Source organism: Thermobia domestica, chromosome 15, assembly GCF_964235325.1.
Source record: "Thermobia domestica chromosome 15, izTheDome1.hap1.1, whole genome shotgun sequence".
NCBI classification, from domain to species: Eukaryota; Metazoa; Arthropoda; class Insecta; order Zygentoma; family Lepismatidae; genus Thermobia; species Thermobia domestica.
In genome coordinates, this window is record NC_137468.1 from 11,939,320 (window position 1) to 11,966,843 (window position 27,524).

Here is a 27,524-nt window from a genome sequence, read left to right on the forward strand (position 1 = left end):
TCTTAAATAAGCCCAGGAATGATGTCCTGAACGAAGTTATAAATTTAGTTGTAGTAGAAGAAGAAGAAGTGGAATTATACTGGTTTCTATACTGTGCGGATCTTGTCCTGAAGGCTCGTGTAGCTGTTTATACCTGTTTTAAGAATGGCTCCAGTAAGTTTTATTTATTCTAGCAAATAATTAATTTATTTTATGTCGAAATTAGAGAATTATAACACACATTCAAAATACTCTTACTTGAATTAGGCTAATTTACACCAGATGCAAGTTTTTGTGTTATCAGATGTAGCCACGTGCATGATTTCAACGTGCTGCGTTCACGAACTAGCATTATAAGAATACTGCATGTAAGAAAAACATTAAGAATAGATATTAGGGTAATAGTTAAGAACAGCTACTTCTCATCTCCCGTGCACGAGGATACATCTTACTGTTGCACTACCTACAGAAATGATTCTATATCATGTATAAGTGGTAATATAACACAACAAACTCAGATCATGTATTCACACTCCAACATGGAGTGAGAATACAGCGTGATCTCCGTTTCTTCTGTGTTCTATTACTACTTGTACACCAAATAGAATCATTTTTCTACGTAGTGCAACAGTAAGAAGTATCCACGTGCACGGGACATGCGATGTGTGTTTTCAAACCCCCCACATAGTCATACACTAAGTACAAGGGCACATTATTATTCCCATACGATATAAAAAACAGATAGTCCTAGAAAAAGACCCTAAGTACAAGGGCAAGAACTCAGTCTGTTACCTACTTTTTAACATCCTATATAGTCAATGAATAATTCCTGAAAGTATGGCGTTTCTCGTCCTTCCCTAAATGGGAAGCACGGCTCCTTAACTATAACCGATATTAGAATTAAGCTTCAGTTTTAAATCACGAGATTTATTCAGAAGTTGGTTTTCGAAAAGAAGCGTAATAAAAGCTGCAAACATTTTTTAAAAAAATCAATTTTTGAGTTCACTGTTTCCTGTTTCGTTTTCGGCTTGCGGGGTGAGGGGTTAGGTTAGGTTTTGTTTAACAAACCGTATTACTGTTACCACATCAGAGCAAAGTTTCTGTACACCTGCAGCTATGTTTAGAATACAGATTCCCTTTCCCATAATCCAGCCATGCGGTAACCTTGTGCCAAGTAGTTTCCTCCGCTTGCCAAATAATTCCGTTTATAATTTTTCTTTTTTTTTTAAAAAAAAAATTGATTACTTTACATATTATCAAGTCCACAAAGGAGTAAATTACCGGTATATCCCAGGTAAATTTTCAAAATAGATGAACTTCACAATACACGCTCCAGCTGCGAATCGATAAGTAGGACGGCTTTAAAAGGGTATTGTAGAATAGAGTAAGATAGGAATAAGTAGGGAAGTAGTAGGAATGGACTAGCTTAAGATTAGAAGTGTTTTGATCCATTTTCATAAAATCGAGTGTAATTTTTCGTTTCTGAGTATCTGCCAGTTTCCAGCTGGAGTGGGCATTGTAAAGTTAACCTATGAAAACTTTGCTAGAAACTGTTGCCCAGCTTTGGAATTTAACTTTAAATTACTGGTGAGTATTAATTCAGCATGAAAGTACAAAGGCTGCTGCTAAACTAGTAATTTTCAAGCAACTTCGCATTCTGTTGTGTTATCCGCACGATTTATAACTTCAGGGATCATTTAATTGGCATTATTGCTTTCATACAATATTCATACATGATATTCATATTCATACAATACATGATTTGCTGGTCGCTTCTTTATATATTTCCAATCTTCAACAGGGAACAGTGAAATTTAGGTGTTGTAGAAGCTTGTCTCTCCTCCGTTCCGCGAGTTCTTTTATTATTATTATTATTATTATTATTATTATTATTATTATTATTATTATTATTTGGTTTTTTGCTCTGGAGGGAATTATTTCAACGAAACTGTTTGTGATTACTGAGAGTATTCTTATGATACTTGACCATAATACGGCAATGCAGGTCAGTCAAGCTACACATAAGACATATTTTATGGTAACGTTGCTTTGAAATACCCTGTATTTTGTAACCAAAGTACAAAAATACTTTAAAAGTTATGGAATTATGATCAAGAAGACATGGTTAACCTTAAAAGCAAACTTAATATTTTAATGGTAATGCTATCAATGTTCTCCAATTAAAGGTTAAAGATTACAAATTGCTACTGAAGGCATTGCAAAGTTTGACTGATAGGTAAGTTAGGTTTTGTTGCGTTCTCCATACCCTAGAGAATATTTCTTAAAGTACTATTGCATTACGGTGCATACTGTCTTCAAGTGGACTGAGTATAATACACAAACCAACTTAAGGTAGGTTGCAATTAAAAACACGAGTCAGGGCAGGAGCGCAGCAGGGGAACTCCAGAGTTATCAGCGGGGTCTGTCCGGGCTATTTAGCGATATAGGGTCAGCCTTTTCTTTTTTTTGCGATATTCTATTCCGGACAGTTCACTTTCTTTTCTCACATAAATCACTTCAACTTACCTTTACGGTTTGTACAGGTCCCCTACTGCCTTAAGAAAATTATGTACAATATTTTCTCGCCATTATTAACTCACTTCTCCTGTAAATCTTCGTGTTTTTCAGTAATTTTCGCTCCCATCTCTACACAGTTACCTCAGTCCCAAGAACCAGACACGTTAACAATGGTGGATATATGCATAAACGAGGATTAGTTAAGAAATAATTCATATGGTATGAGAGCTCGTACTTGCGTGTTCCATAGCTTTACGCCTCTATTATCACCCTTCATACCACTTAGTTTCAATATGTTCTTTATGGAGTAAAATACAGCACACTTTCCGCTCACAATCAAGCATGCTCGAAAAATGTTCCTTTTGTGTTCTCTTTTTACCGAGCGAAGTAGCTCAAGTGGTAGAACGTTGGCTTCGCATTCGGGAGGTTGCGGATTCGATTCCCGCTGCCGACCATCCTGATTGGAGTTTTTCAGGGTTTCCCTCAGTCCTACCAGGCAAATGCCGGTATGGTACCTACTAAAACAGGCCCTGACCGATACCTCCCCAAATCCTTTCCATTGTTATTGTTGTTGTTAGATATCCAGTATAAATTGGCCTCAGAGCTGTATCCGGTAATTGTTATATAAATAAATAAATAAATGACATTTCACACCATTAATTCATTACATTTGAAAAAGTAACCACCTTATCTTAACATTTTCTCTGTACTTTCGACATCGCATCCTTACATTCATTAATCTGTGTCTTTCCCGCAATTTCCTCGTAGGCATTTAACTGCACCAGGGTTGGCAAGCCCCATGGTTTTTACTAAAAAAGAAAAAAAAAACTTTTTGGTTTGAATAATTTACTCTGTATTTATATTGTCGGGCCGCGGTGGCTCAGTGGTAGAACGTTCACCTCTGGTACTTGGGGTCCCGGGTTCGATCCCAGTCCCCGCCAAGTGAACTCTGTGGTGGACAGTCACCGTGTGCGTGGGTTTTCTCGGGGTTCTCCCGTTTCCTCCCACTTTCTTCATTCCACCATTTCATTCATTATTCATAATCACCGTCTCCTTTAGCCTAACCGGCATAACCGTGGGACGTAAAACTCAAAAGATTTCATTTCATTTTTTTCTGTATTTATATTAGATATGGGCAGAAATTAGTTTGTTTCGCCTTAGTGTTATTATGCAACAACAAGGTTATGCTGGAAGGGGTCACATAAGCTTAAGGCGGAATCCAAACTGCTTCTCGGCTTAAATCCAAGACGAATTGTCCATTTCGACACGAAACTGGGACTAATTGGTCACAAAGACGATTGCCGACTCACTCACGAAGGACTCCTGATAAAAATACGTTGTACTGATCTTTAGTTAGACCTAGTTGTTAATATAATTGTCAAGATACATTTCAGAAGATCAAAAGGATAAACAGTTACACAAGTAAAAACATTATACAATTATATATAAATCGGGAAACTCCCTCCTTAGCCATTGGGAAAATCCTGTTATTACTTTAAATGTATTTGTATGTAAAATTTTAAGATCAACGTATCATAATCACTACAAGCTACGTAGGCAGTTGATAAATTTTGCGAATTTCTATCAATATATTCAAGCAACCTTGGCTTCTTTATAAAACAACAGGCATTCAGGCAGGTAGAAATATATAATTTGGTTTCGTTTCGTATGTTTAGGCTTAACATCCTGATGAAATACCAAGGTTATCACGGAGAAGACTTTCGCTTAAAGGGACACCTCGAATCGCTGCTTGGTTTACACTTGAAAGATGGGTTGTGGTTCGACCGAGAATTGAACACGGGACCCCTCGATTAAAAGGTGAAAAGTAGATAAAAGTAATGCAGATGGTGTGATATGTGGAGACGTCACCATGAAGTTCACTGATTTAAAACATTTTTCGCTTTTCCAGCTGGTTTAAACCAGCCAACACTGAACTGCACAAAACTAAACACCTTTAAATTACAGCTCATACACATATATTGCCATTTTCTGAATATTCTGTCTCCACGATAGAGTAATCTTTCGCCGTAACATTCGCCATAGCAGAATAGATTCGTCTTCACTATCCATTGATAAACTAATTTCTACCGTTTTTTCTCACACACTTCAATACTCAGACTCACCAAATCTTCCCGGTAAATTTTTCAAATTTTCAGTAATAGCGCCGTGGATTGACGGAACTTAAACCCAAATTCAGCGTCCGAATGTATGCCATAAGGACCATCGTGTGTTACAAAGGTCCTTTGATCGTAAAATCTATTCTAAGAAAGCAAATTGACAACTGGAAATCAGCAAGAATTGTTCTTAAAAAGATTTGCAACTTTACGTTTTTTTTCCCTTCAAAAATTCAGCGTTTCTCATTTCTGACTCCTGGCCTAGAGGTACTATCCCAGTATTTGCCTGGCGTATTTTAAGGGAAAGTAATGAAATCTTTAGACATGATGGCTGGCCCAACGGTTTGAATTTTAAAGTGCAGTAGGAGATTTTATTCCTATTCTGTATTAAGCATTCATATCCTAATGTACAGATGAAAGTATAAAATTCTTTTATCGCACCAAGAGAATTCATCTGCGTTCCATGGGCCGTGTTGAACCATTTTCACACGCTTATATTTCGATTTCTAGAGAAGAAAGTGTTACAGAGTAACAAAGAAGTGTGTAATTCTATATAAATGGTATTTAAGTAAGAATACGGCTTTAAATGTACGTGCAAAATTTAATAAAACCCATTTTACCCAATAAAACTTACTGGATTTCTTATTGTCCAGCGCACCCTCAGTAAACAAACTTTGACTTTTAATAGAAAATAGTGCGTCGGAATACATACTTTAACTCATTATCTGACTATAATAATTATTATTTGCAAAACTCCTTTGAAAATTTGGCACGGCCACGGAGTGAGCGTCTGTCCCATACTTTTGGCCCCATATTATACCATTAGTCGTGTTAGAAAATTATTATTATTATTGATCTTGCATAGGTTTATTTAATGAAAAGTAATGGTTTTTCACGTGATCAGCAATGTGACAGGTGATACCAATAAGTAATGTGACGTGTTGTATGTAATCTGATCGTGTATTCCTGATAGCTGTGTATTTGTTAGGAACACTTTTCTTTTCTTTGGTCAATAAATTGATTGGAAACTTTTGTTGCAGCCTGTGCAGAAGAAGCCTCAGAAGAAACAGCTTCGAGGCAAAGGAATTAAAAAGAAGAAGATCCAGCTGAAGTTCACAGTTGATTGTAGTCACCCGGTAGAAGATAATATTATGGACGTTGCCAATTTTGTAAGTATTTCTTCATTTTCACATTACTTACATAGGACTGGAACAAAGATGGCTCAAAGCGGGGATGGAAAATGACTTAATTCCAAGGAATTATTGAAAACTTAATAAACACACTTTAGACAACTATATTGTGCGCTTTCGTGCTAACTGCTTCTTCAGATAGGAAGTAGTAGTATGGATGAAAGATCAGAGAGTGCCTAAAATAGAAAGTTACTTTGCATCCATTGAATTAGGAATTGATTCAAAGTGTTCCGGTATTTGCTGAAACGTATTTGAATGATTTCTATATTTTGCTAAATTAGTAATATTTTTATTAATCTGTAGCAATTTTTAATGGCAATACATTGTAACTCCAGGGAAGAAATGTATCAGTACCTGCATTGGGCACCATGAACAGTGCTTTAGACGACTACAGAGGTAGGTGAGCACATTCTTCAAACCTTACTTAACCTTATGTCACAAGTAAGCATCCCTCAACCTCACGCATTGACTTTTGAGGATGAGTATGGTTGCGAGGTAACCTCATGAGGTACCCACTTATGGCTAGAGATAAGTTAGTTTTTATAACAAATCACCAGAAAATAGGGGCTGCGGTGGCTCGGTGATAGATCGTTTACCTCTGGTGCATGGAGTCTGGTTCGATCCCAGCTCGGCGCCAAGTGAACTTTGTGATGGAAAAACACCGTGTGTGGGGGGATTTTCTCAGTTCTCCCGTTTCCCCCACTTTCTTCATTCCACCATTTCATTCATTTCTCATCAGCACCGTCTCCTTTAGCCTAGCCGGCATAACCGTGGGACGTAATATTCAGATTTCATTTCACTTAACCAGAAAGTATTTAAAGCATTATCACACAATACTTAAAAGATACACGACTTCCCTTGCAGTTGTTTGGTTAGCGTACACTCTTCGATGCGGGAGGCCGAATGCGATTATGTGGTTTGGATCCCATATTATACTCTAGATCGTCTCATATAATTACGGTGGTAAAGAGAAACTAAATTCCAAACAAATCAACTACAAATGTACTATTTAAAAGAAAGAAAAATATATTTTCGTGTAAGTATAAGTTTTCCATGCTCGCTTCCGTTCTAATTACGTGCTTAACATATGTATAAAATACACTTTTCGTGATTAGATTAGCAGTGTTTAGTGATGGCGTTCTTATAACGTAGCAGTTTGTGTCAGTAAGATTGATGTATTAAAACGCAGGTAATTACTGTTTACCTATAGATTAAACAAACATGTACTTATTATTACGCTTAGGTCCTTACACGAACTTTTGTTTTTTCAAGGGACATTAGGTATGGTAAAAAGAAAAGTGGAACATCATTTACAGTAGTATTCCTAGAGCTGTTAACAACTGCTTATGGAAGAGCTTTGGCGGTACCTTCAGTACTTTGCATTTTGACGTTCCTTCTCATATCATACTTTGTTAAATTATCCCATGTTAGGACCTGCAGAATACTTAATAATAGGAACAATTCCTAGTAGCTGAAATAATTTTCAGTATTTCTGATACTTCAGTATCCATACAGACGTAAATAATATTTTGCAATAGTTCCACTGATCTTGAAGGTACTAGCATGTGTAGATCTTAGTACGAAATGTGATTTAAATCTCTTGATTCTTGCAAATGATTACTTGCTAAAGTATTCGGATTATTGGAAATTACTTCAGCTATTGGGATTACAAAAAGGTTAGTGCAAAGAATTTTTCAATCACTTCCATGTTCCCAGAAGAAGTTAAAGTGCATTAACATCCGCGATATTTTAAAAACTATTGGGGTTTTCTTCTGGAATTCTGGTGATTCCTTTTATCGCATTTGATAGACCTAGTTACGTAAAAGTACCTTCTTAGTGAAAATGTACGAGTGCTTGTGATAGAAGATTCACACATAAGAGATTTCAATAATAAAGTGCAGCCCACTTATAATGAATTTCAAGGGACCAATACAATGGGTTCTTTACTTCGAACTTCGTTATAAACAAACTCATGTATTTTTCCGAATTATGGAAGAAGAAAAAAAAAAATGATTAAGTAACAAGCACATACGTTTAGAAAAATGAATACACAGCAGTATAGCATTACTCCTGAAGATAATTGAGTTGTTATCTAGCCTATGATACACATTGCGGTTCTTCCTACCTGTTCAAGCATGCTTGAAGAAGTCTGTAATTTTCTTCTGAATCGAGTCTGCTGCCGCTGTTCGTAACACCACCATTTCCACTTCTCCAAATGACCGGAATGCATTGTCCTGCACCGTGCTGCTGTGTTCGAAAAGATAGCGTTGCAAGTGTCTCTAACTGTGGATTGCTTCTTTGGAACTCGGGTTATTTTCCGTTTTCTATTTTTCTCATCATCGGAATTGCTTCATCTTCCTTCGCAGCCTCCCTCTTGCTTTCCACAATTGAATTATCAACATCGGGATCCTCAGTTATAGGAGCATAATCTGTAACGACGTACTCGACAAACGTAATTCCCTGTGTCGCTGCTTCCTGAATTTCACTCAATCCGGCGCGTTGCCGGAAGTATCAGCACTCGGAAAGATTTGTGCTGTCATTCGAGTGGGAGGGGAAGGAGTGAGTGAGTGAGTGAGTGAGTGAGTGAGTGTCTGGTTTGCACAGCGACAACAGCTATGAAAACCAATTTTGCGGTACGTGAGTTATCCACGAGCAGAAGAAAACATCATCCCATTCTGAAAACCACGCTATAATCCGTCTTTACGGGAAGTATTGTTCGTAATATACGGTGATTTCTTTCATGTTTTAAATAGGCGGTGTGACGGGGATTTAATTTATGTTCGTAATATTCAATAATTCGCTATTTCCGAGCTATAAATGGGCTGAACTGTATATGCGATTGTAAAAATTTATCTCGTCTTTAGAGTTCCCCTATCTAAATTTAATTTCGAAATATTTTCTCTTCTAATATTAAAGGGTAACCTAATAGATCGCTTTTGTTTTTATGCTGTGGAATAACTGTAGTTCATTTATGTCGTCTGTCCGGGGTGAGGGATACGGTATATTGACTTCGAGAACAAATTAAATTTCTTCATGCTCCCCTCCTCCGCGCGCAAAAGAAATTGATACACCATAAAAAAAAAAAAAAAAAAACTGATTGACACATTAGTTGTATGACAGTTAAATAAATCAAGTCAGCAACATGTAAATGTACACAGGTATGTTGTTTATTTGCATTTTAATCAAACTAATATTAACCTACTACATGTTTTAGCCCTTAATTTAAGAAACTGATATTGCACACTAAAGTATAGAAATAAGTTTATTACAATGATATTTTTGTATTTAAGATTGTAGCGTGTATATACAATACAGGCTGTGGAACATCACCACCAAACTCTGCAAGGTAACTTCTTAATACGCCCTAGCTTGAAATTGGAACTTATCGCAAATAGGTAAAAGAATTACACACTAACTAATATGCACTTTATTTAAATATCCATGTTTTACAGTCCTCCAGTGCTGCTGAAATGAATGCTCAGTTAATAATTGAAGTGTATGTCCGTAGCCTAACTTCTGTTAGATAATTCGTTGGGTTAGTACCAGAGGATTTTGAAATATGGATATTTAGATAAAGCACATATTGGTTCTTGTGTAATTCTTTAACCTGCTTGCGATAGTTTTCAAGCTTTTTAAAAAGTGATCTTTCCGCAGTTTATGTCTAAAAGAAAGTGTTTTTTGATTCATGTTTATTATAATCCCCCCCCACTCCCTTATATAAAGAGTCCTCCCAGAGTTTGGCGGTTACGTATGTATGTATATTTGTTGTGAGCAATTGGAATGTTATTAATGATTGGCGTTTTTTATCCAGGTTGCTTCTGATTCAGATCAGATAGACAATACTGGACAAAGCAAAGGCTAGGGTTACCTTCCCTAATCATTCTTTGTTTGTCCTTTTAATAGGAAAAGTATTTGCACGAAAGAATAAAGGTGAATAAGAAGACGAACAATTTTGGAAACTCAGTCAGCTTGGAAAGGAACAAGAGCAAAATAACTCTCACCGCCGAAATTCCATTCTCAAAAAGGTAAGAAACAAGTTTATTGTATTTTATCTTTGTGGCCCATACTCTTTTTTTGTTGTTATGCGATTCTTCTTAGAGCTTCCGCTATACATCCATTTGGCGTGGGAGACTCGGGTTCGATTCCTGGCGGAAGCCAAGTGATTCGGAACCCTACGTCTGATATAGCTTCGTTGCTGAAAGGGACGCAAAATTCATTTTAAACTCGAACTAACTAACCCGACCGTTCCCATTCCGTAATTTTGCATATTGTTTTTAAAAATCACATTGAAACCTCTATGTGCATATTTTCTGATCCGGGAAAAATACCAGTATTGTGGCCCTGCGTAGCGTAGTCTCCAACCCTTTCACTTTTGGTGCAAGCGATCCCGTGTTCGATTCCCGGTGGGGATACTCGGTCGAAAAAGTGTAAAAGTTTTTTCAAGCCTGCCATCCTGAATGAGGTTTTCCTATAGCTCGTCCAAGGTTAAGTCTGTACTGTGGTTGCTTATGGGCTTTTACTTCTGCGTACTTACCCCCTTAAACAGAGCAGATTATTTTACTACTGTAGTTTATCTTAAAGAATGTTAAATATTTACCGACGATACAAGAATAATTTTCGTAACTCCTCTTTTCCTTATAAAGTATTTAATTAGCTTTTAATGGCTAGTTTTTGTTTTTTAAGCTCGAAGGGGGAAGACGCGATAAGCGTAACGGCTGCTAGAATGTTGCCGCTGTATTTTCACGTGACTAAAACTGTCTGCTCAAAGATACCGTTGCCAACTGACGAGAAATTTCACCGTAGTGTCAACCTACATTCGTGCGCTTATTAGTATTGTCACTTCCACTGATTTCAAGTACAAAAAAAGGTAGCTAAAAAGGAATAAAAGTACGGCCAGAAGATCTTTCTCTCGGAACATCTGAGTTCGATTATTAATTTCGTGCATTGAAATTTCTTTGGGAGTTCATAACTGACTGTGATTTTTCTTGGGTTTCATAATACAGGGTGTCTACTGGTCATGAAAGTCATGAAAAAGTCATAGATTTTGCTTAGTGGTCATGAAAGCCATGAAAAAGTCCTTTATTTACCCAACTGGTCATGAAAATCTGAAATTTCAGAGTATATTTTTATACTTCATACTTTTATACCTCATACTGCATGTACTGAAACAGTTGTATCAGGTCAGTAATTGTGAGAATTTCCCCCACCAGTTAGTGCTGGCTAACTGGTACTTTACTGTCTTCCTAGCTGCTCCCTATTTCATCTTCTAGTCTCTGTAATATAGTAACAACTCTTTACTGTCCAACTTTCTGATCTGCTATTTCTTTACTTCTAAGAAATGTAAATTGGGCATTTTTGGGCCTTTAGACTAATGCAAATAATATTATTCGTTTGAGTTTGCAGATTTTAAACTTGATCTATTTTTTTAAAAAACGAATTTCTTTTATCATTTGTTTTGTCTTTGGGCAGTTCTCTGAGTGCTTAATTTCAGACAAATTTCTGCTAGATGGATAATTATACTCAGTATTAAAACTTCAAATACAGTATAGAGTGATTCACTGGTAAGAGCAGGCCCGTATTTAGGTAAGTGTTATTCTGTGCTCGAGCACAAGGCGGCAGAATTTTAGATTCTTTCTTTAAGATTCACAATAAGTGATATTTAAGACTAGCAACCCGAATAGTTCCGATGTACCACTGATGGTAGGGGTTTATTATTACTAATGGTAAATTTTTATCGCCATGGTCATGAAAATTTGAACAAAAAGGTCATGAAAAGTCATGAAAAAGTCATGAATTTACTTTCTGGTATTCCAGTAGACACCCTGTAATAGCTTTGGTTTCAGAAACTACACCAGGAAATAGGGAGACAGTTTGGTGCGGTGGGTGGGGCCAATAGCTTACCTACTATATCGTCTATTGTCGCGCTAGATGATTCATGTCAGATTCCAGACGAAATTCTTCTCTATTGTGTTTTTGCTATTGTGCAGTGTGTGGCGGAGTGTGGTCTCTGAACATTCGGTGTTCATTTACTTACTGTGCTGTTCCGGGAACAAAATCGCGCCGTCTGTGTGTGCATAGGTGCGTGAGTGTGTGTTAATATATCAAAATGGAAGAAATTACAGCCAGCACCTCTTTTAAGCGTAAGAGTGGTCAAGTGTTGAAGAGCAAAGAAAGGGCTATTGTTATGAACGTGTTTAATTATTTAAAACAGAAAGGATAAGTTGGGTTGGGTTGGGATGATGATGATGATATGGAAGAAATTGATTCTTTGGAGTGCGATTGATTCAATGTGATAAGTTGTTTGTTATTGTTTATTAATCGTTGTGGTGTGGATTTCTTTTTTTACTACGTGAGTTGGCAACATCAGTCGGCAGTATAATAGAAGCGCGATCTGTTCTGCATTTGTTTTTAATGCTCAACTTGGCATCGCTGTTCCCATAAAACCAACAATTCACTCTTAAGTCTGGATAAGCTATAATTCACACCAGGCATCAGAATGGTACAGTCATGTCCAAAATGATTGTCGCATATCTATTAACTGTCTTCTTGTAACAATATAATTTGATAATCTTTTTGCAGGGTACTTTTAATACTGATACTACGTGTATAATCGGGAAATGTATATTTCTAGTAAATTTCATAAGAAAAGAATTATAAATACAAAAATTAGAATGAGTAAAACAAAATTTTGCTAAATGGACAAGAAAGTTTTATTTTCGTTTTATTGTTCTTATTTACTGCTCTTTTGACATGAAATTTGCCACATACATGTCTTTGCCGATTATACACGTACTAACATTATAAGAAATACCGGGCAAATTCGTTATCAAATTATACTCCTGCAACAACATATTTATAGACATGCGACAATAATTTTGGATATGAATGTACCTAACATTAACATACAGGTCCCAGGCCGCTTCCTTCCTTCCCTTTCCTCAGATAGTGTGATCGCCGAGGAACGTCATCCTTCATACGTGATGGGCTAACATGGCCATAAATGCCGAAAGTTCAAAAATCTAAATCCTAAAAGTATATGTATTATTTAGAGACAAAAACCTCCTTTTACGGACATTCTTGGTTACTGACAGGCAATCTTGTTGCTGTTTATTGTCTCTTTCGGCTACAAGGCTTTGTGACACGTAGACCTACAGCTTAACGTGAGATCCGACCCACGAACTCCCACTTGGAATTGAACCCGAGTCTCCCACGCCAAAACCATGTATACGTTAACCATATCGCCTGTTGATTTCAAGAGTGACATAACTCAAGATTCCTAATTTTTCAGGAGAAGCACTTGGAAGTTTCGAAACACAATGGAAAGAAATGGGCGCAAGAACGACACAAAGTGCTCTCTAGCGCCCAGTTTTGGAAGCACATCTATGAAATTTTTCCCAGAGACATCAAGATTACCTTTCATTTTCTGTCCATAAGTCAATAAAGGCGGCTTTTGAGTTATGTCACTCTTGATATAAACAGCCGATATTAACCATGCTGGAGCTTTACATGCAGTTTTCTTTTTTCCTCATCGTTTTAGTAACCTGTTCATAATAGGCTAAAATTATTCAGTTCCTAAATATTTAGCTCAGAAAATAAATCTGGATTTTCAGTTTAGAATTTTAAAAATAATTCTGCGATATGTACACTTCGGCGAATAATTTTCTTCGTTGTTGAAATTGGATATCTAAATCTTTAACAATATACTGTTAAAACAATAAAGAAAAATTTAATTAAAAAAATTGCCACGGATTGTTGCCTTCAATATGTTATGAAGTTCCTTTTCTAAAAATTTGAAGTCTGTAGTTTGAAATTTGTAAGAGAAATTGTGAATTTTCGTTAAAGGTAAAAAATACATGAGAGAGATGCGAAGACTAATGACATCTGTCGGCAAAACTTGTCTCTTTAATCCAGCCTTAACTGGCCGAAATTGTACAGTAAAAATGTACAGTACATTTAGGCGCAATCAACGGGATTAGTGTTTCCACTCATCATTTTAATAATTTGATCAAAAAATGCGTCAATTTCGGTCTTGAAGAAAATAGATTAAACCAGTTATTTGTTTCTATATGAGTCCTCCTCTTGCTTTTCTTTCCCTACTGTGTCTGACATTACCAGATAGACAAATTATAATTTTCTTAATAGGGGGCACGGTGGCTCAGTGGTAAAGCGCGTGGGATCCCTGGGTCGATCCCCGGAAAGTTAGTTTGTGGTGGACAATACTTAAGTCCGTGGGTTTCCTCGGGTACTCCCGTTTCCTTCTATTTTCTCATTCCATCATTATTCATTTGCTTCAGTTACCGTCTCTTTTAGCCTAAAGGGCATAATCGTGGGACGTTAAAAGATTTCAATTTTAGTTTTCTTAATAGTAATATTTTGTGTTAGATTAGTTAAGGAGTTAAGTTATTAATGTGCAGTTACATAGTCACTGTCAGTTCTTTTATTGGATTTGATGTGATTTCATTTATGTTTTTTAATCTTTATTTATTTATTTTATAATTTACATAATTAGTTCATGTAAATTTCTAATATTCAGTGTTGGGATACCGGGGACAACACATCAAACAGTTGTAACAGGAAACTTTGGGATAAAGCTCCCAGTTCAATTGTTTGCAATGTATTCTGAACGAAAAAAAAAACAATTTTGTAATCCACAAATAAAAGTCTTTATTTGTAGGTGTTTTTTAATGTAGTTTCCTTACAAAAGTTTACCTTTAATGATGCAATGGGTGTTCATAAAGGCAATTCAGTGATTCACCGTAATTTTGTAGATCTGGGAGCAAAACTCAACTAAGACGGTCAACTGAATTACATATTTTATCGTGATATCGGTCTTTTTTCTTTCTTCACGAGAAGTTTATTTTAAAATGGGGACCTCTAATTTTTATATTTTCAGTTCTCTGTTGTTACTTATCATACCATTCACAACAACTAATAAATCAAATTGCATGTACAACTAACAGGCAGCTTATTAAGTTCTTAAGTTCAGAGCTGTGTTGGGAGGACACTGGCTCAGTGGTAGTGCGTTCATCTCTGGTGCATGAGGTGCCAGCTCTGATCCCAGCTCGCGCTAAGTGGGTTTTGTGGTGGCCAAAACCGTGTGAATGGGTTTTCTCGGGGTTCACCCACTCTTTTTTAATTTTCATTGACATCACAACCGTCTCATTTGGCGTAGCCGGCATAATCGTGGGACATAAAATATTTCATTTCATTTTAAGTGTGTTCTAGAGATATTGATTGATAAAGAAAGAAGAAAAACAGTTTCGAATATTCCCAGACAATTGTTTTTAGCATTTGATTAGCTCTTACTCTCTGAATGTAGTGTAGTAACTGTTTCAACAAAATACGTAAAATGAAGGAAAGAAGGAAACTGATAAAGTAATGCCTGGAAAAAGTGCTCATTTGGGTTGATTTATACTAAAACACAACACCACACTGAGCAAGGCTGTGATAATATGTAATATATACGGTATACGTAACAGTTTCGACACAATAACTGTGTCTTCATCAGACTTCCACTCCTGGCTGCTTGGTAGTTGGTCACCTCTTATATACTTTCTGGAAATATCAACTGTTGGTCAACTTAAGTTGATCTCCGGAGAGTATATAAGCAGTGGTCAAAGTGAAGCGGTATGCGGTGGTATGCCATACTGCCTCTGGTTTTTTAGTTATGAGGACATACCGTCTCTGGTTTTTCAATGATCAAGACAATTTTTAAATAGCCGGTATGTTGAGTCAAAATCATAATAAAACATACCGCCTCTGCTCTTTTTCTACTTCGAACACTGTATATAAGAGGTGACCAACTGCCAAGCAGCCAGGAGTGGAAGTCTGATGAAGACACAGTTATTGTGTCGAAACTGTTACGTGATTGTATGTTTTTTTTACATACCACATAGCCTTGTACAAAATGAAAACAAGGCCTGATAGAATAGTTATGGGTTGATTTATGTATAAGAATTCCTTCAAAAAATCGCGGATGTAGTTCATTTCGTCAGATAAGTTCCTAAGCAGTGTTGCTAGTTTTGAGATATCGCTTATGAGCACCATATTGGAAGTTGCATGTCATAAATGTCTCGTACTTAAATATGACGGAGCACCAAATATGTATTTATGTGACTTCAAGATTCACCCACCTGCTTCATCAGAGCAAGTCATTAACATTACTTGATTACTGATTGTTGACAGTAAAACTATCTCACCTGGCGAATATTTATTATTGCATGGCCCTGTACTCCATCTCTTCTTGGAGGCGAGATGTGTGGTGGGAACGGGTAACACTGAGTTTGATCTTGCATGTTAGTCTGTGCACTTGATTCAAGGTCGCGTTAGGTAGGTTCTATCCTTCATAACCATGGGCGCCCGAAGAAAATTTTCTAGGTGGGACATCTTCCTGGCTGCTATGTTATGTTTGCTATTTTCTTATTTGTATTAAGAAAATCTTAGAGATTTAAGTTGTTTCCGTGAGCCCTCCCCCCCCCCCCCTTCGGCGCTCATGTTCATAACTACTATGTTGCATAAGGATGCCTCAGTGTATTATAGTAAATTGATCAGAGGGTAAAATAAGTTTCATGACAAAAATTGATGATCGCCGATCGTGAGAAGGGGTAGTTGCCATTAAGGGTTCTAATACTTTACTCTAGTAGAATATTCGTTTCAGTAAGAATAGTCGTTTACAGGGAGCTCACTCACATCCTGCTTTCATATCTATTTTTTCATAGTACATTTCATATAAGTAAACAAGGGCCGTGGTGGCTCAGTGGTAGAGCGTTCACCTGTGGTGCATGGGGTCCCTGGTTCGATCCCAGCTCGCGCCAATGAACTTGATGGTGGACAAACACCGCGTGTGTGGGCTTTCTCGGGGTTCTCCCACTTTCTTCATTCCACCATTTCACTCATTTCTCATCATCACCGTCTCCTTTAGCCTAGCCGGCATAAGCGTGCGACATAATACACAAAGATTTCATTTCATATAAGTAAACAAGCAACATTAATTAACAAAAACTGGCTACTTACCAATGAATCCTCCCTTGGAAAGTTTTTTTTTTTTTTTTTTTTTTTTTTTTTTTTTTTTTTTTTTTTTTAACATATACTTGCAAAGCATAACATGTCTGCTTCAAATATTCCCCCCAAAAGTTTACAAAAACATCACACTGGATTTAAAAGCTACTTTGTTGATTTGTTAAGTAAGTCAGGTATTTACCGCGTCCAATGCGAATGTGACTCCTCATATACGTATTATTAATACGCGTGTTAAAGAATATGTTAGACAATCAAAGAAGTCTCAAGAAGAAGGCATGTTGGGTTTGGCGCTCCATTTAAAACAACATTCACACAATATAAAACAGGTTAAGGTAATAGGTTAGGAAAAAAAGGTAAATTAAAGAACCGTTCTTTATTCATGAATACAAACCTGCATTGAACCTTGATACTGGTAACATTGATCGAACTTGGGTACCTACCTTTGATGCATACTTTGAATCTGGCAACAGTGACGTAACATAGAAACCGCGTTTTCTTTGATTCAGTTCATTCCTTTTTTCACTCTGCTCTGCTCATTTCTGGATCCATTTTGTACGTTATCTTTATTTAGTGGTATGTATTTCTTGTTTTATTCCTTTTATCCTTTCCGTTTTAATCCTTTTCATCTTGCCACTGAGGAAGGAACCAGCTGAGAGTTCCGAAACGTCAAAAAGTCTTTAAACTTTCCAAGGGAGGATTCTTGGTAAGTAGCCAATTTTTTGTTAATTGAGGTTCTCCCCCCATGCGCCCATGTAATTATAAGCAAAATTAATAGTGTTCATTTCCATTTTGTAAAAGTTAAGTGATCTTGAAGATAGTGTAAAGTGAAAAATAGTAAATTGTTGCAACTATTTCTTTCTAAACAGGTATCTGAAGTATCTGACGAAAAAGTACTTGAAAAAGAACAATCTTCGAGATTGGTTGAGAGTAGTTGCGAATGGAAAAGAAACATACGAACTTCGTTACTTCCAGGTAAGTAGGTTTATCTATTAGTATTATTACTATTGTAAAGATTTCATTAAGTTCATTAAATGCAAATCGTAAGTATTTATATATCAAATACAGAGGTTGTTTCCGATCTACGGTGACTACTTCGAGATGCACGCATGCCACCACCGTTGATGCTGTATTTGGTGGCCCTGCTGTGTGACTTACCTGGCATTAAGGACGTATACAAAGGGTGGTTTCTGATGGTCTTATACTCTTCCTTCCTAAATCTCGACCTTCATGTAAATTGAGTTCAATTTTAGGGATAATTTTACAAGTTTTCATATAATTTATCATCGGATTCCTCCGAAATAAATTCCTGCATACGTACCTGCCCTACATTGAAGTTTTATTGGAGAAGATTGGTACGCAGTGTAGACATGATCAGTCGCAATCACTCCTCTTAACAGAATGTACAATCCAATAGTGCGGAGTCTTCGCCGTGCCAACGGCCATTTGAAGAGACTGAAAACGCTACTGTAGTGGAGGTGAAGGGATGTCAGTTATTTTTGTCATTTGTTGACAGAAGAGGGTCGTCGAATGGTAGGTACTTCTGGAAGCCATGTTCAGTTTCTCTCTCTAACATACCTAAAGAATATCATGACGATAAATTGATGGCAGAATGTTAGTTTAATAATACCGGATTTCATTTTGGCATTTTTGGCTTCACAGCGTATTTTAACTTCCCATTGTTAGAGAAAACAAGAACATGAATCCCTTGCGAAAACCTTTCCTATATTCACAGTATCAACTTAAAAAGTCTTTACCACCATATTCTCTGTAGAAAATTGCATGGGGCCTGTTACAGTCATTAAGGCACATATATGCTTCTTCCGGCGTAGCAACGTATTTCCACTTGTTGCTCACTAGATGATACTTTCAGAGCCGTCAACAATTAAATGCGACGTTCTGCAATATGTTTTGGCAAGAATTTCTTAATACGTTGCTTTCGACGGTTCTTCAGCCCCAGGTTAAGCTGAAGATGTGTGAATTATAATTTGATTTTTTTGGAAGATGTTGCATCACGGTTTGCAATGTATGTCTGTGTTCTTGGGTTCTTCCCTATCATAATAGCCTGCACTTTCAGGATGGTAGGAGGACCGAGATTAGCTTCCTTCTATCTTAGAGGAATCCGGCGTACAGGATGGTCCGGCAGTGGGCGTACCCTCTTTAGTTTCAACAGTGTAGTGTTAGTTATGGTAGAATGTCTGTACACAGTTACCTTGAAGTGTTAAGATTTTTAAGAGTCATAAATATCGATATGATCACCATCCATGTCGTAGCACAGCTGAATTCTGCGCCAAGTTCTCGCAGATGTTTTGCGGAGATACTCCGGAGTCACGAGGGTGAAGGCGTGTTCCACAGCTGCTCGTAATTCGTGCGCTGTGATATCGAGTGTTTCTTTTGCTTTATGAAACCACATAGAGCATTGTTTGGTGTTGTTAGATCGGGACTTCTTGGAGGCCAGGCAAAGGGAACTGGTGAAAGTGCACAACCTCTTCTAATCTAGCGGCTAGGAAAGGTCTGATTCAGGTAATTGTGCACGTGAATCACGAAGTACGCTGGTGCTCCATCCTGCAGTACCACAACAGTGTCTTTGATACCATTTTCTTCCAGTTGAGGCACCAACCACTCATTAAGCATCTCCAGGCAAGAATGTCCTTTAACATTGTCTTCGAAAAAGGTAAGGTCCAAAAATGTGTGTTGTACACATTCCAGCCCACATCATCACGTGTGGTGGGTTTCTCTCCATATCTGTAAAACCGGGGTTTTTCCTGACACCCGACAATGCATACTCCGGTAGATAGCACACTCGTCTGTGAAGAGGACTGCACCACGGGATCGTTTGGAAGGGAACACCTTAAGGAGAGTTCTGCATTCCTCTTTCCGCGTATCCATGTCGGCGTCACTCAGTTCATTCACATGCATTGGACGGTAAACCTTCAGTTGTAGGTCTTTCATGTGCTTCATGGTGGTCCGAGGAATATCAAATTTAGAAGACCTTTTACGTGTTGATTTTGAAGGCAACTTCTGCACTGATGCTTCACTTGACGGCACGCTTCCCCCCGTTTTATTGATCGACCGCCTCGGGGAAGATCTTTCACACTGCCCGTAGCAAATGCACGTTTTTCCCATCCCAACATTGTTGCTTTTCTTGGATTAATACCAAAGCGGTCTGTAAATTTCGCTTTAACACTTTCCATGGTGTCACCTGTGTAACGCCTTTCGTGAAGCCAAACCGCAATAAAAAAAAATCGTTGTTCAATGCTATATGGACTTTGATAACACATTGTTGATTACTTGAACTTCACTGCAAGTAATTGTTACCAAGCAGAAAACAAATGAACATGGATAGCAATGTTGTCAGACAATACCAGACAATGTTACCAAACAAATGTAGGTAAAACCTAAAATCGTCAGAAAACACCAATTAGGGGTACGCCCACTTCCGGACCACGCTGTACTATGCCATTCTTTGTCATCGTCGATCCAATGCCAAAACCGCGAATGTTCTAAATTTGACTTTTTAGTTATAAGCATTTTAATATTCAACTTACCCCAAAAAGCAGTATATAGACTTAGGTACATGTTTTAGGAATTGACGATAACTTCGAATATAGTCATATTTCACAGATGGGACTTTGGTATTGAAATCCGTCTGCCCCAAGTAACATGAAACTGCACTTAGGTGAAAATAGCAAAATTTGCACATTCGCGGTTTTGGTATTGGATGAATCTGCGTTCCTTGTATATCTTAATTATGACATAAGTGTATTTGGCATTGGGTTACGTAGCTTTTCCACTAAGGAACCATCCGCGGCGGTATTCTTTGCCCTATTTTCAGGGATAAGTTATCTATACTACCAGTAATGTTATTCACTTCCCACTATGTGGCGCTGCTATCGCTTGTGAAAATCGTCACATTAGATGGGAGACAAAGTCAGTAAAGTCCAGTCCCCTATAAAAGAACTTGTAAGGCTGTGATAAACTCAAAGACCTCATAACAGCTCAATTCCCGAGTAATAGGTAGTACACTACTCTTGCAGCTATTTATTTTTGCAATTGAACAGTCAGCAGCAAAAGTCTGTGTTTATCCCCTATATGTTCTCCAGCGTCGGAACTTTATATATGCGGTCGTAGGTGATCTTTGATATGTATATCTCTATATAGGCTATAAAAGAAGAAATTATTAAAACAAGAAACAGATGATTATGTTCGTGATTTGCCAGCAGAACTGCTTACATTTGGTGCGTGAGGACCCTGGTTCAATCCCCGCCCAAGTAAGTTTGTGGTGGACAACATCGTGTCCGTGAGTTGTCTCCGGATACTCCCATATTCTCATTCCACCAATTATTCCATCATTCTCTTGCTTTTAATCATTGACTCCCTTAGTCCAAAGGGCATAATCGTGGGGCGTTAAACTGAAAGATTTCATTTCTAGCCCTTGTAATGCATATTTTAATCACAGTAAAAGAAAAACTCAGCTCGACTCAAGTCCTATATTCGAAAACATATTCTAGACGATGCAGTCGTTATTCTTTGCGAAAAATTTAAAACTTAAACCCCTTATTCTGTTAGTATACGCATTTCAACCAAAGTGAATTGACAAACCCTCCGCCTCCCTCCCCCTCCCTACAAAAAGAAAAGGTTTAAACACTTCATCACTTCAGCCATTTTATGGATACAAAATGAAAAATTGAGGTATTTTAGAAATACATCTTTTTAGAAACGGAATTACACTTGAAAACGTGTCACCTTACATCATATTTAGTAAAGAGTTTATATACCGAGTTATATTTCCCTAACTAGAGGGCGTTATAAGATACTGTACTTTTGGCCTACATTTTGAACCCCCCTTAGGAAGTAATATGACAAAAACCCGGTTCGAGTTTTGTGTTAACTGTGTTCCGAAATCCATTTCAAACGGTACAACCGTTTTCCCGTGATGATAAGATGGACGTCAATTTGAATAGCGAGGAAAAAATCAGAAATTTCCTTCCATCCCCCCTTAAAAGCAGAATATTCGAAAACCCTGAAATACGTATTCCGTTATTTTTGGTTGAGAGTTTACATATCAAGCTTCACATAGACTTAAGCGAATTCATACATAGGGCCTTTTCTGAATAAATGGTAGTAAATTTTAATATTTGAGAAATTTTGCCTTTTACCAGCTTGGGAACGGAATTTTTTAAAGCTTTGAAACATGTATTCCGTTATTTTAAAACTTCCTTTAGGGTATGCATATCCAAAAATCTTTCATCTTCTTGTGCTTTCCTGAGAAAATGAACTTAGTCCAAATTTCATACTTTTACCTATAATAAATAATATGGCATGGGTTATGAAGAGTGATACCCTTCTGCTATTTATATAATTGTATAGGTAGATAATAGTGTAAGTCTATAACATAAGTTTTAGAAAAGTTAATGAATACGTGACATAAATGTAAGCTATGTGCATAAAATTTATATTTAAAAAGTGTATGATTAAAATTTCATATTTTTATTTACTTATAAGTCACACATTTATTTAAAAAAAATTCACAGGCTTTGAAAGAATGCAAATCAATTTAAGTGTAATTGTCTGGTAATCAAATGTAAATAATTAACGTTAAAAATATTCTGCCAGCACATACATACGCTTCTCATTATGCAAAATTATAATAACAAATATAAATTATACTTTCACTGTTATAGGGACTTAAATAATAATTTTTGAATGTAGAATGTCGTGAATTTTAAACTCTTCCTAAATCATTATTAAGCTAGGAAATGTTGTGCAGAGCCTATAAAAAATATTCTACAGTGCACTACAGGCGCAACTTAATTATCTCATTCTGCTGATAGGAAGAATTCACCACAAAACTGTGAACTCCATAGATAAGGAACAAGAAATGTTCAACTCCTTAATATTGTATCAAATTTTAGCTGTACTGCTAATACCGTATTCACCTGTTACCAGTTTAATGCTATTAATCGAACCCAATTACCAAATGTAGTCTGGATTCTAGTTTTAACTACATAATGAGCTATTTTCATATGAAACACTTAGAGCTCCTTCGTGGTTAAGCGGTTAGCATACGCGCCTTTGGCGTGGGAGACCCGGGTTCGATTCCCGGCGGGAGCTCATGTTTGGATTCCACGTTAATCAGTAGGTCCCATCTCATCTAGCCTTGCTGCTGAAATGGACGTTAAACTCAAAATAAACTCAACTCATATGAAGCACTTGACTGTTTACTACAACTTTATAGCCTAAATGGGTGAAAATAATTAAAATTCCATTGATAATTATGGGCATACAACATAAATATCGTAAATACTTGGACAGAAGGTGCTTTAGTATATGCAGTCAGTCGCCAGAAAAGAATAAAAATAAAATGATTTGTTGGTAATGTAAGACTTAATTGTTTATATTCTTGAAAGAAAAACTTCTATAGTGCTGAAAATAAAATAATAGTAAGTTTCTGGTGTAAGGTGATGTTTGATTAACATACATGGCAGCGAACGAGATAATATAGACGAATACTTGACTTGGTTTTCGTTGTTAAAATAATAATATAATCAATGTTGTTAATAATATGAACTGTAGAAAGTTTTTGTCGTTTTTTTCTTGTGAGTCAGTGGTAAAACAGTGTCTACGGTAACGAAATCAGGAAGTGGTCATGAAAGTCAAGAAGAGTCAGCGAAATTTAGCTTTTGGAATTTTATAGACACCCTGTAAAATAAGCACTTTCCGCTAAGTATGTAGAATCACATAGTTGAACATAATTATATTATTGTTGTATATCATTACACATGTCAAGTATTTGTTATATGACCTGATTCGTAACTATGTACGTTAATCAAATGACGTCTTACAGCGGAAATTACATTTATTTTCACTATTAATTAACTTTTCTTCCAAGAAAAATTATTATTATTTTGTAGTTTAACGTCCTAAGTTTATGCCCTTTAGGCAGAAAGACACTGATGATCAGTGAATATGGAAAATTGTGAAATTAAATCTTTCTTGCTCCCTTACAAGGAATTGAACCAAGGCACACGCGCTAACCACTAGACAAGCGGGAAGAAATTTTCGTTCAAAAATATAAACAATAAGTCTGACATTATCAGTCACTTGATTTATTTCTTTTTTCTGGTGAGTACATATGCAAAAGCACTCTCTGTCCAAGTACCGGTATATATAATGTTATCGTTGTAGACAAAACCAATTAAAATCAATTTCGCACACCGGCGATACTTAAAACCAATGACTATAAAGAAAAGAATACTACTTTTTAGCCCATACGTGATCTGTTTTCTACTTCCCGTGTTGTCTTTTTCTTATTTATTTAATCTCGTTACCAACTCTCTTCCCGTAAACTCAGTGGTTTACCTATAGACTGGGAGTTAATTTGCTAAAATCAGTGTAACACATATCCAACGTATGTATGAAGTATATCTAAAATGAAAGTTTTCGAGATAACGAAAGTAATCCGATTTAATTTATATGTTATGTAAAAATTACGGTAGTCTTGTTAAATTTATCAAATTCAATTATCTAAATTGTATAAATGAAAACTAACTGAAATAACGTAATGTTTTGTAATAAAATAATTGTTTTAACTTCATATATTAAATATCTTCCACATCAAATGAACTTTGTGCTGGACAAACACAAATGTGCGTGGGTTTCCTTGTGGTTCACCCATTTCCTTCCACTCTTAATTCCAGCATTTCATTCATTTGTCATCATTACCGTCTCCTTTAGCCTAGCTGGCATAATCGTGGAACGTAAAACTACAAAGATTTCAGTATCTTCCAAATTACCGTTACCATATCAATGTGCATGTCTGCTAACTGCAGTATTTTAACCTGCCAAACGCCGCCTGTAAAAAGAACTAAATTTCGCAACTGTAAAATGTACACTCATGTCCAAAATGATTGTCGCATATCTATAACTGTCTTCTTAGTAGGAATATAATTTGATGATGATTTTGCAGGGTACTTTTAATACTGATACTACTGTATGTGTATAATCGGGAAATATATATTTGTGATAAATTTCATAGGAAAAGAATTATAAATACGCAAATTAGAGTGAGTAAAACAAAATGTTACTAAATGGACAAGAAAGTTTTATTTTCGTTTTATTGTTCTTATTTACTGCTCTTTTGACATGAAATTTTCCATATACATGTCTTTGCCGTTTATACACATACTAACATCATAAGAAATACCGGGTGAATTCGTTATCAAATTATATTCCTACAACAACATATTTATAGACATGCGACAATAATTTTGGACATGAGTGTACCTGATAGTTGTAAAATAACTATAAAACTGTAAAATAAATACTGTAACCTAAATGATACGGTTACATGTTCTGTGCATTTTCCAACTCAACGTGATCCAAGTTGCAGAGTAATTTGAATTTCCCGTAAATAGTTGGTTCCGTCTGCATAATCTTGGTATTGCATTTAAGAACGAAAAAGGAAATCAATTATTCATCTAGCACGGCCAATAATTTTATGTATCAATGCAAGAAGAAAAGTAATTTCCGTACATGAGGAGACTAACCGAAAAATTAAGGGAGAATACAGAAGGCTGTTTCAGCCTTATGGTAGTGAAGTACAGACCTGTGCCCTAGCGCGTAAAACCCCGTTTCCACCAGCGATCAAGTTCGATGTGAGAGCCTCGTTGGTGAACGATTGCACGACATCGTAGTTTCCACTGAAGGAGACCTATTGAGCACGAGCACTGCCTGATCCAATTTCGCCCACTCCTCCTTCCACGCTTTCCAAAGGCCACCAAGTGTGGTCGGACGACGCTTATTGATGTTTCGTTTGAGGAGGCCGAAAGCACAGAAGCCCATAGGAGATGCATCTGGTGACTTGACGGGGATGTCTCGAAATGGGATAGCCTTTACACCTGTCTCCTGTTCCATACATGTCATGTAGACCACCGTTCGTTTGGCAGTATGGGTGCTGGCCTTGTCCTGGCAGATGAACACTCTGTCAGTGTCATTGCCATACAAAGCCGGGGCATGTTGTTGATAGATGGGTTCCAGTACATGCTCGATATAATACGCTGCATTCACCTTGACATTTGATGACACTCGGTGTATCGGAAGCTTTCCTTTTGCACAGAAACCCGTCACTACCATAAATCCCTTTAGAAAACTCATTGCAAGAGCGAACCCACTTTGCATGATCGGTTCCATCACTGCGGCGGTAGTAAATTGCACGCATCTGCTGGGATTCTGTCAAATAGACCCATGCTTCAGCTAAGGTGATCACATAACTCCATTTGTCACTTGCCATTTAACCTTCATACAGCCTTTTGCATGCCACCCGCCGCTTGTGTGCTCTTCTGAATTCCAAATTGTCGCGTATGATTCGGTGTACAGTTGCAGTTGACCGTCCAACACGCCTCGCTATATCACGTTGGGTGGGTGGATTCTCCTAGGTCACAAACCGGCGTACCTTGGCAATGACGTCTTGACTGCGTTGTGGAGCCGGTTGCTTCTTTTGCCCCTTTTGACAACGCATGGCAATGGTTTGCTCTGGGTTTTCATTGCGATGGATGCCTGCATTAATTTCCTTATCAAACACTGTGAAACCTTTCTTCTTGCACTGTGTTCTTATTCGGCTATAGCTGTAGCCTATATCAGAAAGTGCTACGATGTAGCTCTCCCAAAAAGGGTCGATTTTCGGCGGCATTCGACTCGCACACGTCTCTCCTCTGCACGGCTTCTACACAAGTGTGTTGCTACTCCGTACTGCGTGCGTCACGTTGCTGACGCGAAACTAGCGCCTCTGGTGGCGACTGCAAATTGCTATCATAAGGATGAAACAGCCTTCTGTAAAAGGCAGCAGGTAGTGCCTCTTATGCTCTGTGATAATTTCGTTAATTTGATATAAATTCTGTGATTTCAAAACTGATGATTTTATGTTCTAAAAATACTGATTTTTTTTCCTTCCAGATTAACAACCAGGAAGATGAAGAAGAGGAAGATAACGATTAGATCGGTTGACCAATGGTGTATTTTTATTGTAAAATAAAACGTCATTGAATTAATTTTTTCCTGTTTTTTTTTTTAGATCTAAGAGGTCATAATAGTAATTTAATTGTCTTTCTGGTATGAAGAGTCGTCGGTTTGGGGCAGGCCATGGAGGTTAATACAATAAAATGTCAGCGCAGCGAATGCCAGTATAAAGAAATGTTCAAAATTGCGGAATTATCTTTAGGGCTTTTCCCGTTCCACTATTAAAGCATAACATTAGCAAATTTCTAAGTTCATTTTGCCTATATTCATTCTTGTCAGCAATTTGACAATCCCGGTGGGAGCTCATGTGGCTCGGATTTCACGTTAATTAGTAGGTCCACGTGCCATATAGCATCGCTGCTAAACGGGACGCTAAACTTAAAATCAATTCAACGATTTAACAAGTGGATAGAAAAAACAAAGTAAATCTTCGAGTAGAAATAAACACGATTTCGATTGAAATGTTAAAATTATAAAATATTAATTTCCATCGTTACTTTTTAACATGGTATTACGACAGAAACTACAAAAGTAGGGTGATTCGTTGAGGCAAGGTCTGGTGCTAGGGGTCCCGGGTTCAAACCCTGCTCCCGCCAAGTGAACTTTGTGGTGGACAAACACCGTGTGCGTGGGTTTTTTCGGGGTTCTCCCGTTTCCTCCCACTTTCTTCATTCCACCATTTCATTCATCT

The 27,524-nt window shown here is 37.1% G+C and overlaps 1 protein-coding gene across 1 annotated transcript; it reads left to right on the plus strand.

Moving 5' to 3' along the window:
* LOC145672075 (large ribosomal subunit protein eL22-like) lies at positions 1 to 26,865 on the plus strand. The gene is made up of 5 exons (XM_081741319.1): positions 1 to 153; positions 5,651 to 5,779; positions 9,704 to 9,825; positions 17,686 to 17,791; positions 26,771 to 26,865. The coding sequence occupies exons 1-5, from the start codon at positions 145 to 147 to the stop codon at positions 26,810 to 26,812; spliced, it is 408 nt and encodes a 135-aa protein (XP_081597445.1). The 5' UTR covers positions 1 to 144; the 3' UTR covers positions 26,813 to 26,865.
* Positions 26,866 to 27,524: the final 659 nt, after the last annotated feature.

Coding starts and splice junctions, on each gene's coding strand:
- LOC145672075 (XM_081741319.1), top strand. Junction 5,780..9,703: donor TTATGGACGTTGCCAATTTT/GTAAGTATTTCT, acceptor TCCTTTTAATAG/GAAAAGTATTTGCACGAAAG. Junction 9,826..17,685: donor GAAATTCCATTCTCAAAAAG/GTAAGAAACAAG, acceptor CTTTCTAAACAG/GTATCTGAAGTATCTGACGA.